Raw genomic sequence first — 14,492 nt, forward strand, 5'->3', positions numbered from 1 at the left:
TGTGTTAGTGCAGACACTCCCGCTCCCCAGTTTGCACATTAAATAAGTGTTACTGGTCCAGCAGCAGAAGTGGGACTTGCACATGCACCTAAAACCCAAGCCTGAAATAAACTGTCAATGCAGTAGGACCATGTATTTGAAATGTACGACGAAGAGGAGGAGGATGAGGAGGAGGAGGAGCTGGTTTTCTACTCATCGTCCAACGGTCGCCTGTTGCATTGACGTTCTCCATGGACGCAAGGTGCTGCAAGAAGTTTTCAGTTCAGTACTTCGGACTATAAATCTGCAAGGTTATCTTAAGTCTCCGTGAGCCCTGAAAGTCAGGAAGTAAGAAGAATTCCATTTTGCCCCTGCTGATGTAATGATAAAACCACCGAGGCGTTTCATTACCGCCACGCCACTTGGAGCTTTAATGTCATCGACACTCCGACATCCCTTACTGTATCCATCTCTCAGCACCTCAAATGCGGATGGTCCCTTTGTCCTCCTGCTGTGTGGTGTTTGCTATTGGTCACGAGTAAATAAATGGGTTTTTCTAGCCTAGGCACTTCAAATTGATTTGCTTGCTTAAACAATTTGCTCTTGCTCAGCACCGGCTAAATGACTCTGCCACCACTGATCCATTGACACGGCGTGTCATCTCAGATTTACTTGATTTTCTTTTCCCTTTTTTTTTTTTCCGTCTAATGTTCGTCTAATGGCCTGAAGTTGGGAAAGTTCTCAGTGATGAATTCACTGTGGTGGGTTTTTGTAGATTTCGGGACTTTTTGTGTTCCATTCATTGTTTCTGTTATCACAATATGATAGCGTCATAATTTTAGAGAGCAACCGTCCTTCCTTTGCTTCATTCTCCATATCTCTAGTCGTCAAACCAACTGAGAATTACTTCATAGAATGGAGCACATTAAAGCTTCTCTGCAGACTCGAGGAAAAGGGGCAGCCGTAATTATTTGGAAGAAACAGATTTTAGTTTGCTTTGTTTACATGACCTGTTGGTTGGAACAGCCCTGTACTCGTAATACTACAGTTGAATTTGCACTTTCCCCAAATCCCTGAAAAAAAAAATAGATTAACTTGTGCATAAAAAAGTGTATTAAAAAGTAAAAATGGAAAACTCATGACGTTCTCCGTTTGAACAGGGATCCAGACTGAATCCCATATTTATTCATAATTATAACGTAAGCCTTATAAGGTGAAAGAAATTTCAAATAACTGAAGGATTGGCGAACTCAGAAATACCTACAGCTAAATTGGTAATAAAATGTTTCCTGTCTGGACTGTGGCAAACTGCATCAGCCAGAGGAATTATATTTGACCTGGAGATTAAAGAAATATAGCCACCGGGACGAGAAGCAAGATGACTATTCACAAGGGCAGATTTTATGAGGCGGTGTAAGGCAGGTTTCTACTTTGAGTAAAGACAGAGCTCAAGGAGAGTTTATAGGCTCATTTTGCAGTTCAAACTTCAAGGGCACAGAAATTCATATCGGCATTTATACTTAAAAATGAAATCAATCATTTTAGCAACAAGTTCGATTTTTTTCCTACTGATTATTATTATTATTATTATTTTATTTATACAGAAAGCACGTAAAAGTGAAAGATAGCAGTGATATCTTTAAATAAGATCAGATCTGGACAGAGTTCAGGAGGAATTTGGAACTGTATCTGGCCGGGCTCCAACATCTGAGCTCTGACCGGGTGGATTCTCTTTGTCCGAAGTCGTTCATTAGTAGATTTACTTTACGGCCAATCTTCCACTGAGCCTCAGCTGGCACGCAGCCACACTGACATTATCTGGTAAGACACCTTGACAAACTTTGGCATTAAATTCATCTTTGCTGGCCAAAAACCAAGATCTTTCTGTACTCCAACCACCTCCTGACAACTGCGATTCAGGTCACAAATGTAATATAGTCATTCTCCAACTCCAATGACTCTTTCAAGTCTTTAAATGTAGAACTGTTATATATATACATATGTATATATTTAAATATTATATCATCTCCATGTATGGACTCTTTGTCAAGCTGTGAACTGAAGAATATCTCTAAAACTCAAATCAACTATGCTTGATGTTGAGTCTTCCCGGATCTATTTTTTATACTATTGTTCACATCACGAGGCGCCTCTATGGATAGCAAACTCTAAATGTTTGAGTGGTCTTTATCAGTACATTCAGAAGCAGTCCCAACCCGCTCTTCTGGTCCTGATTTATTGATTGAACTCCAGCAGCGAGTGACTCCCATTACGTTTTGATGATTCTGTCATTAGTCTGGGGATTTGCGTACCTTTTTCCAGTCTACACTGAGAAAGTTTAAACGATGCATTTAATATATTAGTAGAGGAAGTTTGTGTTTGCTCAAAATTGCAACCTAAATGAAAGTCCTATGAGGTGACTACTTCAAGACAAATGCAATCACGAATCGGTCCGATTAAAGCAAATAATTTGCACGTGCCTTTATTATCTCCTTCTTTAAGCCAGACAATCCCTAGCAGACTGTCTTTTAATCACTATATACTTTTTCAGACACTGTCAAAATATGATCAAAAGACGCAAAAATGGGTTAAGGATCTAATGGGAAATGATGTTTTCTGTTGTGTTTTTCCCAAAAGCCAGACAGACTAATGAATTCATTGTCAATTTAACTTTCAAAGTATTGTTTTGGATTTTTTTTTCAGCTCATCAGTGCCTGATGATTCTGATGATACTGTTGATCCTCTGATTGGTTGAAAGTAAATGTGGCACCAAAAAAAAAATAAAAAAATAAAATCCAAGAGAGACAAAGAACCAAGAGTGCAGCATAAAGTGCCTTTGAGCTACACTTTAGTCAGAAAATCAGATATAATTAATATCAACTGTCCTTCAACTGCCCACATGGGGTCAATTCTCTGACATTCTAATCATTATGAGCCGCCTTGTTATGATTGTCCATGGAGAACAGCTGTTTTGATTGCCTTTCTTTTCCCCCACGCATCCATCCACTTTGCAGAAAGTCACTGGGTGTTTCATTCTTTCTCCTCCAGCCAGTTTTACTAGATACTGCAGTTAATGCCGTGTGATGATGACTCCAAAGAGGCGGCTCAGGTATTGTAGAGATGTCTCGATAGTTTGACCTGAGACCCTTGTCACCAGGTGGAGCTAAAAGGCTGTAAATCGTGGGTATAGGCTGTATTTACATTAACCCGGCGAGCGGCACATTCAAGGAAACACGTTCCTCACGGCCAAGGTCAACTTCCAACATCATTAATTATCACTTTATTATCTTTACCAGCGGGGCGTTGGCAGAGCCGTACGGTGGCTCAGACGAGGAGCTGAAAGTGAGGAGCACACCCACTAAAAAAGAAGAACTGACAGCTTTTGTCCTGCATTTCACCATCAGCTCTGGAAAGTGATGTCAACCCCACTTCAAACAGCTCCTTTGATGCTTATCATCAGCCTTAACTCATTGGCAGCGATCTATTCCAGAGATGTATTTCATAAAAGAAATATCACAAATCACATCGCTGAGCACTTTAACCGAATGGAAAATATGTAAGAGACTTTCATTTATATCGCGCCTTCACAAATTTGAAAATGGTTATCAGTGAAAATGTGAAATATGGTTTTAGGTTTTACTCCAAAACTAAAAAAAAAAAAAAGAAAAAAATGCATCTGACACAAGGATAGACAAAAATAAATGACAGCTAAACACATAATGCCTCAAACAGTGGGGAATGCGAAGACAGTAGGGACAGCCTTATCAATTAAATATTTATCCAGAAGCCTGTTTCTGCTTGTTGTTGTGTAAGACTTGGACGGACAGGAGAATAAATGCGTATTTATATCTGTTCAGAGGATACTTGGGGATTGCTGCGTGTGCCTAAGGGGAGAAGTTCAAATTCAGGTCGAATAAAGTACATGAGAGGGATCAGACATGACTCCTCTGCCGGGTTTTAATAAAAAATGAGGCAAACACAAGGGCGCTGCCTCACAGTCGTGAGGACCTTGATCACCTCTTTACTGTTCAGCCTTTCAATGTCACCAAATCGCAATCGCACGGCCTAATCAAATGGTATGACCTGATTTGTCATGTGAGATGAAACATGATGTGAAAGCTGAACAGGCGTGATGAGCATAAAATGGCATTAAAGAAAATAGCATTTAGGGTATTTATTTAACCGATTAATTCAATGAAATGATTGATTCGTGAAAACAATTCTTAGAGTATTGCTTAACATGTCTGTTTGACCATTGGTTAAAACAATATATGCATACTTAATTTAAAAATATATCTGTGGCAATTCGTAGCTCATTCAAATTCAGTGATTGTCATAATAAATTCAGTTTCTGTCGACAAATTACCCAAACTCTAAATTATGCCACAGGTGTAGTAACAAGCAGTATTAAACTGCAGACAATAAGGATAAGGTATAAGGATTTTTTTTTTTATCTATCACATCTTCCACAGTGTCTGGCCAGCTGTCAGTGACATTCACTGTTGCAGACTGTCACATCTGAATGTGGTCATATAAGCACCAAGCCCATGTCCCATTGAATACTGCCCCACTGTGCAGATTCCAATACGGACGGAAATCACCCAGATTTTAAGTCATCATTTTAAGTCCATCTTCCTCAAAGTGAAATGTTGTGTGATGAGAATTTAAGAGAATTATGGGATATCGCCAGACGAGACGTTATGGGAGTTGCAGTTCATTCGCAAAACAATGGAAGACGCAATTGAAATTTCAGAAATATCACTTTTAGTTTGCGAAAAACTAATGGAAACGCTGCTACTGACGTTAGTGTTTCCCTGCTCAGATCCCTGCTTTTTCTACAGGCATGTGTTCGGGCGATTTTCTGACATATTTATGTATTAAATGAGACGATCGTAATAACTCGCATCCAGATTTTTATGGCAACATACCATTCACAGCTATCCTCCTGTCACAGCCTTGGATCATTTGACATTAAAGTTAGTTTTCTTTGACACTAGAGGTAGCTAAGCGGCCCTTTTAGTTTGGTTTAGTTTATTGGTTTAGCACAAATATTGTTACAAATCTGTGCAAGGTGGGAATGAAACCTTGACAGGTACAGCAGGGGTCTTCAATGTTTTTCAGGCCAAGGATCAAGGAAGGAAAGGAAAGAAACCCCCTACCTACTATATGTGTTCTATATTAAACTTGGCCTAGTGCTATTTATAAATATACAATATTAATATTTTAATACACAGGTTTAAATTACATTCTTTTTCATTTCAAACATATGCAATATTTAGAGGGGAGGTAAAGTTTTCTGACTCCATTTATCCCCTTTACTAACATATATTGGATGCATGTTAATGTGTATTTAAAGAAATCAGAATTTGTGGGGAAAATTAAAATAATAAATATTAAATAAAAAAAAAATATATATATATATATATACACACATATAAAATGTCTAATCAACCGAAGACTTTGTGAACCCCTGCAGTACCTCAAACAAACAAAAAAGTAAAAAATAAATATGATTGCAAAAGAAAGAGAAGCAATGAAAATAAAGTTACTTAGATCACCAGTGGGAAGGGAAAAAAAACATCAAAATCTATCAAAAAAGGATGAGCGAGGGTTCAGGTAGATAATAGATATTTTTTTCCAGATGCTTTTTAAAAGCAGTATGAGAGGACATAGATCTCAGTGGTGGATTTAATTGATTCCATAGCTTAGGACCTCTGAAGGTAATATTAAACTGGTGTCTTGATGTGCATGTACGCGGTAAGAATACATTGTTGTTACTGCGTCTCGTTATGTATGAATATCTGAGGTGGAGATAAATAAGTTCTGAAGGCTGTTTGGACAATCTTGTTTCCTATATAAAAATGTATGCATTCACTTTGTCAATAGGTAGTAATTTCGATGACTGGACCAGTTTAGATTGCGATCAGTGATAATTCCTACAAAACTAGCTCAATTTTTACATTATTTCACCTTGCTCTTTAGCATAACATTTATTAACATTCCAAAACATCATGAATTTGCTCTTTTGCACATTGAGGGTTAGCTGGTTTAATTGAAAACATTCAATTGAAGTAGCTAGTTTCTCGTTAACAATTCTAATTAGAGCGTTGAAATCCTCATGAGACGCAATGAGGTTTGTGTCATCCGCGAACAATACTGGTGGAAGGTTAGTACATGATATAGCCAAATTACTTATATATATTAAAAATAATAAAGGGCCTAGGATTGATCCCTGAGGGACACCAAATAAGATTTTAGATGAAAAACCATTCAGATGCACATATTGCTCTCTGTTGACAAGGTAGTTAGTAAACTGTTTCAAGGCAGTATCCTCCACTCCATATCTGTTGAGTTTGGCAATCAGTATATCATGACTAATCGTATCAAAGGCTTTACTCAGGTCCACAAAAACTCCTAGGGCAAATTTCTTACTATCAAGAGCCGATGATACATAATTTACAAGCTGTGTAATTGCATACTCAGTGGAATATATATATATATATTTTTTTTTACAGAAGTCATATTGGTGTTTATATAATATGTTGTTGTTGATGTAGATTCATCTTTTCCAAGATTTTTGAGACAGAAAGTAAAATCAGTGATGCAGCAAGACTGTGCCTACACTGGACAAGTCTCGCATGTTCCATAAACACTTGAATTTGTTTTATGAGACATTCTATAGTTGAAAATAAAAGAAAAATACTTCAATTTACCATGTATTGCTGTGCTTCAGTATATTTTGACAAGAAGAAATACACCTATTTAACATAGATAACAATTTTTTTTCTTTTGTTTGCTATTGCCGGGGCAGCCTATTGGAATAAACCAAAATTTATGTGCAACTCTTCATGACTCACCTATGAAGTTGAGGTAGCCTTCTCCACCAAGACCATGTGTGATGAGGCGGATCATCTTATGCAGCTGAATGCCACGGTCGATGATGGGATTCATGGGAATTAAGGAGCTCATGCTGGTGTACATCTCCTTATCCATGAGCCAGAAGGCCAGAGTCTTATCGCCAACAAGCGCCTGAAAAGGTTGGTCATGTTTCATCATTCACACTGGAGATAACGCAGCATCTGTAAAGCGAGATGGCATAACCAGCCTACCTGATCATGGCTTTCCGCATAGGCTATGCACTTCTCCCCGTACCGTCTGTTGGTCAGTGTGTGGACGATATTCCCTATGTCCCATTCCTCATCCTTGAACTCCTTCAGGATCTACAGAGTAACAGAGAGGGGTTATTGAAAAAGAGTGTGATAGATGTGTAGCTGTGAGAACTATCCAGGCTCTGACTGATGCCTAAAGCTCAGTATTTCAGTTCTGGCAGTCCTTCTACCCAAGTTTTCTCTGGGTTACACTTCTTCTCAGATCAATCTCTGTTTTGACATCTCTATATCCGCGCTGTGAGTTATGTCTACCTTTGAATCGTGGTAATGGAGTTTTTAATAACTTCACTGCAGCCCATGGGTAGTAAGGCATCAGCTCTCTCCACCTGAGATGGGCAAGGTCAGAGCCTCTCATCCAAACGGAGGGATTCAACAATAAATCCAACCATAGAATCAATGCCCCTCTGCTGGCCTGCCTACATGCACACTTCCTGCCAAAGAAGTCATTTCCAGAGGTCAGAGGGAAACAGGGAGGTCACCAAAACATGCATCCAAAGCACATCTTCCCACACAGTGCTGCTATACAGCCCGCCAACTGGTTCTAATCACTAAAAGGTACACAAGCAAATAATAGTTGAGGGCAGAGTGAAAATAATCATCTGAACTGCGGTGGCAAAGGGATGATTTAATAAATAAGAGAGACGGCAGAAAGCCACAGTATCAATATCATTTCTAAATTGAAAAAGAAGGAGTTTATGCCCTCCAAGAACCCTTGGTAATAGACATGCAGCCTGTCTGACTGGTGAGGGAGTTGGCAAACCCATTTCAGTGACAGACTGAAGTCTGCTCGGTGGAATTGGCAGTGACAGCTGATTGACATGTCAGGAAACCTTTATATTACTCTACAGAGCCATAATCCTCTGAGTAAAGAGAGTAAATTGTGCCGATCAATATGTCTGAGATGAACTGGCTGGTCCACCTAAATAGAGGCTATCCCGCTCTATAGATCACCATCTGTTCACATTCACTCTTCCTCACCTCAGCCTTGTGTGGCCACATTAGTCATCGCCACTGGCACTGAAAAGTCAGCAATGTACGATATCATCTACACGCTTAACAACTCAACGGAACTTTTAACTCCGTATGACCTTAAATACAGTCCTTAATCAGATCCTCAAGCTAAACCCTGGTGGCAATTCTTTGGTTTTAAAATACACATCAGCAACTGTAAAATCTAACAAGTTTTTGTTGTGTGCAGATGCATTTGAATTATTTCAAAATGATAACTCTAAAATGAAGTTTATCTTCATTATCTTCAGAAAAGCTTTAGGTTTCAATACAATGTTCATGTGCGCATGATGTTAAATGCAGTAAACTTAATGGAGATGTAAGGACCTAAGAATAAGGACATATAATTGCATTCAACATATTTATAAATATGTGAATTATTCAAACTTTAGCATGCAATTTATGCCACAGAATTAATGCCATTATACTGTAGTTCAAGTTTCAGGGTTTGTCAGGATCACACCTGAATATAGTATAGGTGTTAATTATGTACAGTTTAAAATGAAATTCCTCATAAATGAAGGCAGATGGATCATAGATACTTGCTTTGCATTCTCAAGGCACATCTATATAACACCAAAGGCGGCACCATGTACAATACACTCATTCATTCATTCATTTCCTGTAATTTTCTGTAGCTGCTTGTCCTCTGGAGGCTTGGAGTAACATGTCTTTGGACGGCGATAGAAGTAGAAGGAGAACCCAGAGAGAACCCAGAACTAGAGCTGGGCGGTATACCAAATTCTGGTATACATATAATTTATTTATTTTTTGTTATGTACCAGCATACCAGTGTATGCGAGGTGTGGTGAAGATGGAAAGCTCCACAAAATTAACCAGCATAACCGAAAAGGACTTGTGCAAAAAAAAAAAAGGTGTCACATCCATTGTTTGGGTTTTTTAGGGTGACCAGATGTTCCCGATTTCTGGGGACAGTCACAGTTTTGCCCCCGAAAGTGTCCCCGGTGTTTGCTTTTTACGAATGAGGAAAAGAAAGGTTGTGCGCAGACTACAGTTAACTGGTTGCTGTGCTATTGACATTACAGACATAGCAGTTTAAATATGTTTAAATATGAATAAATATGTCAAAATAAATGAAACTGTTATTGCCCCTGCTTCTTCATTCATCTTGATAACATTTAATATTTTTTTTTTATCTCAGAGCTGTAAATGTCCCCGGATTTCCACATCAACAGGCAATGCTAACACGGGGTCATGCCCACCTGTTTTACTACTAGTGTGGAATTATTCTACAATATTTACTCATCATCACAGTAAAATAATCCATCCTTAGTCAATCTCCTGCATTAATTCCTTTCTCAACCGGGAGAAAATGAAGAAAAATACATTGATATACATTTTTGGTCATACCGCCCTGCCCTACCCGGAAGCTTCTTGCTCTGAGGCATCAGTGCTAACCACCATGTACAATATACCGCTACAGCAAATTACACTATAATACAAAGTTTATGAAACGAAATAAATCCTCCTAAGCCTGGCTTTGTTTTTTTTTTTTCCACCACCATCTCCAACATGAAAGTGGAACAACTGAATCTACATGATATACCCCCGAGAGCCGCTCGGCACCGTCCACATCAACGTACAATCAGACATTTTACACTTCCTTATGAATCATTACAATTCAATTCAACCGCAAAAGTGGCCTGGGAGCAATTAATCTGCGAGCGGGACTGTCGGAGCGAAGACAGGAGTGAATGGGTTGACGACTTCCCCACCACCAGCTCACCCACATCAGCCCCGACCAGCCGAGCTTCCTGGCACCACTGACACTCCACTTCATCAATGATAATGAGCGGTGCACAAATCTTACTTTACAAGCCTGCTGTCAGGAGCCAACCAGAGTGCCCAGATTAATTAGGCAGAGCCAGAAATAAAATTAAAAAAAAAAAAAAAAAAAAAAAAAATCTCGCAGCGGAGGATGAGGTCATCTCACTGCCGCTGACATGCTGTGACTGATTCAAGAGCCTCTCTTCTGCTGCCGTGGCACCGCGAAGGGAAGGACTCGGGGGCAGAGATGAGTTTAGTGTAAAGCTCTTGTTTTACATTTTTGGTGGCAGGCCCGAGCATCCCGCCTCACCTGTCTCCGCAGACACATTTACTGGTTTGTGTTGCTATGGGTACATCGTCTCTCCGCACGTACAGCTCTGCCCTCGGAGGTGAGCGAAGAAGAATGCGGGCGCCACTCAACCCCACGGATTAAGCTAATGTCGTCCTTTCTTTATATATATATATATATATTTTTTTTTTTACACTTTCAGAAATTGATGAACTTTTCGCCCACAGAAATGTCAACGCCGTGGGCTACGGCTCAGCTTAAAGTCACTCCTTAGATCACCTCACAGCTTTTCCTGCAAAAGAACCTTCGCTAAAGAAACCCTGCACCGCCAGTTAACAGCATACAAGGGCGGCCTCGGAGTGCAATTAGGTAATAAAATAAAGCGGGATGAAACTGTAATGGTGCCTCCGCCGTAGCAGGCGAGCGCAGGGTGACATCGGCGGAGGAGGTCAAAGAAGCGGGGGCCCTTTAAAGGCTGGCGCTGACATGTTTACATAAACAAGCTGAGGTTCATCATTGCCTGCCCGGCAGCCTGAATTTTATTAAGTCATGTTAATTGAAAGTGTTTCTGGCATGACGGACGGACTAAAGTATGCAGACCAGAAATGGATTTTTTTTTTTTTTTCCTCCAACCCTGAAACTAATAAGGAGAGAGCTGTGCGGACTGATATTTTCATTCAATTAAAGTAAATGGAAGAAGAGAAACAAAAATTGGGACAATTGACTCGGAGGTCATTCGAGTTGAACAGCTGAGAGAAGCAGAGGGATGCCAGAGAGCTCAATGCGTCGCCTTCCCTTACGCAAGCCGCCGCCGCCACAGAGCCCTCTACCTCCTCCGCCTCTAATTGTTTCAATTACATCTCAATCTATTGTCGCTGGAGGGAAGGGTGCTTGTTAAATTAGAGGGCTTTTGTGACATTATCCATTAGGAGTGACAGCATTTTATGGTCATAATCAGATCGAATCATCCAAACTTGTGCTGTGCGCCTTATCTGGCCCTCTCATTAGGATATCTTAATTTTCCACAGTCTGTTGGTTCTTACAGCCTTCTGCAGCCAGTAAATGAGTCATATCAATCAGTCGTACTGAGGACGGAACGCAGCGTGAGGCCCCAGCCGAGGAACTGGGAGAAATTCACTTGTGCACACATGTGAATCTATAAATAAGCTCAGTTGCTCTGTCTTTGTCTCCCCTTCCTCCCGTTTCCTCCACTCTCTCTGTCTATCTTCCTGAATGCCCGCTCTCCCCGCTCCACGTCTCCCTCGCTGCAACACACACCTCACTGGAGGCTCCACTTCAGTCCGTTCAAATCCCTCCCTAATTGACACTCTGTGAGGAGAGGCAAGGCTAGCCCTGAGTGCACTTCACTGACTATACCAAGGCATATTCATATGAATGCTTCCCTGCACAGAAATACAAGGATTTCGCTGCTCACTTGCTCTCCTCCAGCTTGACGACTCACATGGCGTCAAGTCTCCTCGGGGAGGCAGTGCACTTAATTGAAAAAAATCCAACCAGAAGGAGCATCTAAACAAATATTGCGTTGGCAGCAATATTGTTTGGAACCTAAAAGCAGCAGCAGCAGCAGCAGCAGTCTCTCCAGAGGAGTCCCGAGGATAATCCTGCGAAACCTCCACGGTACAGCGCTGCATGCTGCACAGCTAGTATCACAGAGGAAGGTCAAGTCTGGGACTCTCTCTTTCTTTCTCGCTCCCCTTCTTCCTCTCTTCCTTCCTCTTCCCCCCTCGTCTCCTCCCTCCATCCCCACCACTGAGTAAAACCCACCACTGTGGGAGACAGACTTGATTAACGATGCCTCGACTTCCCCCATCGAGAAACACAAGAAACTGTAGCGTCGAGAGGACGCACGCTGTGCCGAGGTCACACGCTCGGCTTTGCTTTTCCACCAAAATGTGAGTAAATAGAACTTTCAGCGCAGGCTATTGGATAAAAAAAGGCACAGCTTTTCATGAGGCCCTTTTTAGGCATTCAGCAAACAGCATTTTTCCTCAAATGCGAGAAAACAAAACATTCTACATTCAACCACCGGCCGGCCCGAAACAGACTGACACGTCCCCAGAGGAAACCTGCTGCCTGCCTGTCTGTGTGCGCTCCTGCAAAAATGTACTTTTTTAAAAGTAATACTTGCTTATTTCCTAAAAACATTCTGACAATACATGGGAGGCATTTCTATTAATACAGGCTTTGAAGGAACTCCAAGGGAGGGCAGGAAAATAAATTATGTACAGATCTCATGTGCTGTAAACTGATCAAAGTACTCCAGAGGAGGTACAAGTTTCTTCAAAATAAGACTGAAAAACTGAAAAACACACGTCAGGACGTCGGAGACATCAGGAACATGCAGATAAACAAATCCCTAATAACCTTTTTTTTTTCTTTTCTTTGCGTGGACGGATGGGTATGTGCGTACTTCCACTGTGCTAGTTGGCTTCAACATCGCGCAGTTATGGACTTTCATACCTGATGGCTGAACAGTTCTAAACAATGTTTTCCCATTGTGGACCATTAAGTGCTTTCACAGAGGCAGTTTGGGCTGGAGTGCCGAGCTAAAGGGTGCTTCAGCTGCTGTTGCGGTAGAACTGAGAATATTTGGTGCCCAGAATGTCCCATCCAGTCTGAAGCAGCAGCGTCGGGTGGTAACACATCACCGGGTGCTGTTATCATTTTTGCACTTGGCGACTGGTGAGAGAATGCACAATTTTAGCACTGGCATTAAATATTTAAGTTGTTTTTGCAAAGTTATCATCCCACCTAACATGCTGATGTGACTTGGCATTAGCAGAATATGAAAGAAAATACATTGCACGAGTCCTGATAAACAACATGCGCGTTCATACAACGCTATGCTGCGTAGGCACCTGCCAGACAGAAAGCCGTTCAGTGTCTCTCCTTGAGCAGCCATTTCTCTGAAAGTTTTTTTTTTATTTTGCACTTGAGTGAACACATTAGCTAGCTTTTACGTTCAAAGCAACAAAGCAAAGAGCTGTTCCTTACGCCGTGTGACATAAATGGTGATAACCTTCAGGAAAATACAGACAAGCCCCTGACATCAGACATCACTCTTCTATAAAGTCCAGCAGAAAAAAGTAAAAATTAGTTATCAGTTGAGCCATTTCTACTTTTCAAAGTCACATTTTTAGCAAGTGCAGTGATGCAGACAGACATCCCAAAGCTTTTTTTGCACTAAATTGAAAGAAGATTTCTGACAAACAATTTTCCTCAAATTTTTTTAGCAAGATAATCTCCACAAATGAATGCATGCTCTTTATCTATCGCTACCCAAAGAACACACATTTGAGAGTGAACGACGATGTGAAATATACATTTCAATGTACGTAGAAGAGCCGTCCGCCCGTACCAGTGTACGGAAAAAGCATCACAAAAATAATTTCTGCCTGGGTCGATGACTAGACGACCTCCACGTTAACATTATTTAACCCTCTCTTTCATCCAGCTCACAAGAAAAATACAGATCCACATGAAGGGAAAAACAGAAAAATGCAGATCCAAGAAAAAGGTCATCGTGAATGCATATGTCAAATGCATTTATGGACAGATAAATAATGACCTTCCCACTCGCTCAGCGGGTAGGATAAAGGCAGAAAAAAAAAGAAGAAATATTTATTAGAAGAGGAATAAAAGAAGACATTCTTTAGTTCGATAAACCCACTTCTTGCCGCTCTAGGTGAATAAAGCCAAAAAATCACAAGCAGATCAGATGCTCTTGACACGTATAGAAACCAGCAAACAGACACTAAAGTACAGAGAATTCATGGAATCCTGTACAGACACGTGTTATTGTGGGATATTGTTGGGTATTTAATGTTTATTGCCTTACTTAAGACGGATTAAAAAATTAGATCCTTATGATCTTCACAAAGACGTTCTATATCACACAGCTGATCTGTTCCATTACATGTAAGCTCACTGTGCAGGCATTTGTAGCATGTCTTGGTCACGGAGTGTGCTGTGCAAGTGCAAAACAAGGATTCAGCCGTTTATAGTGGACTCCTCTATCTTGGAATTCAGCTGAGTTTGTACTGTTTTCCCCTGTGCACGCTGCATCTAGTTTGTAGGCGTAGCAAGCCTCATCGTCCATTCAAGTTACACCGGAGAACAACAGCGTGCACGATGCTTAAAAGGCTCAAAAGCTTAGAAGTAGGCTCAGCTTTACCCCAGGAATGTCTGCTAACATTCCCCGCCACTCCCTTTCTCTTTCATCCCTGTTTTTGAAAATG

The 14,492-nt window shown here is 40.7% G+C and overlaps 1 protein-coding gene across 1 annotated transcript in view; it reads right to left on the reverse strand.

Annotated features, from left to right (window-relative positions):
• gbe1b (glucan (1,4-alpha-), branching enzyme 1b) overlaps positions 1–14,492 on the reverse strand; it is a 90,450-nt gene that overhangs the window by 39,957 nt on the left and 36,001 nt on the right. Inside the window, exons 11-12 of the mRNA XM_047594085.1 lie at positions 7,089–7,199; positions 6,837–7,008 (exon numbers count right to left, since the gene is read on the reverse strand). Of these exons, the coding sequence (XP_047450041.1) occupies positions 6,837–7,008; positions 7,089–7,199 (283 nt within the window). The remainder of the gene's footprint in view (positions 1–6,836; positions 7,009–7,088; positions 7,200–14,492) is intronic.

This window comes from Mugil cephalus, chromosome 9 (assembly GCF_022458985.1).
Source record: "Mugil cephalus isolate CIBA_MC_2020 chromosome 9, CIBA_Mcephalus_1.1, whole genome shotgun sequence".
NCBI lineage: Eukaryota > Metazoa > Chordata > Actinopteri > Mugiliformes > Mugilidae > Mugil > Mugil cephalus.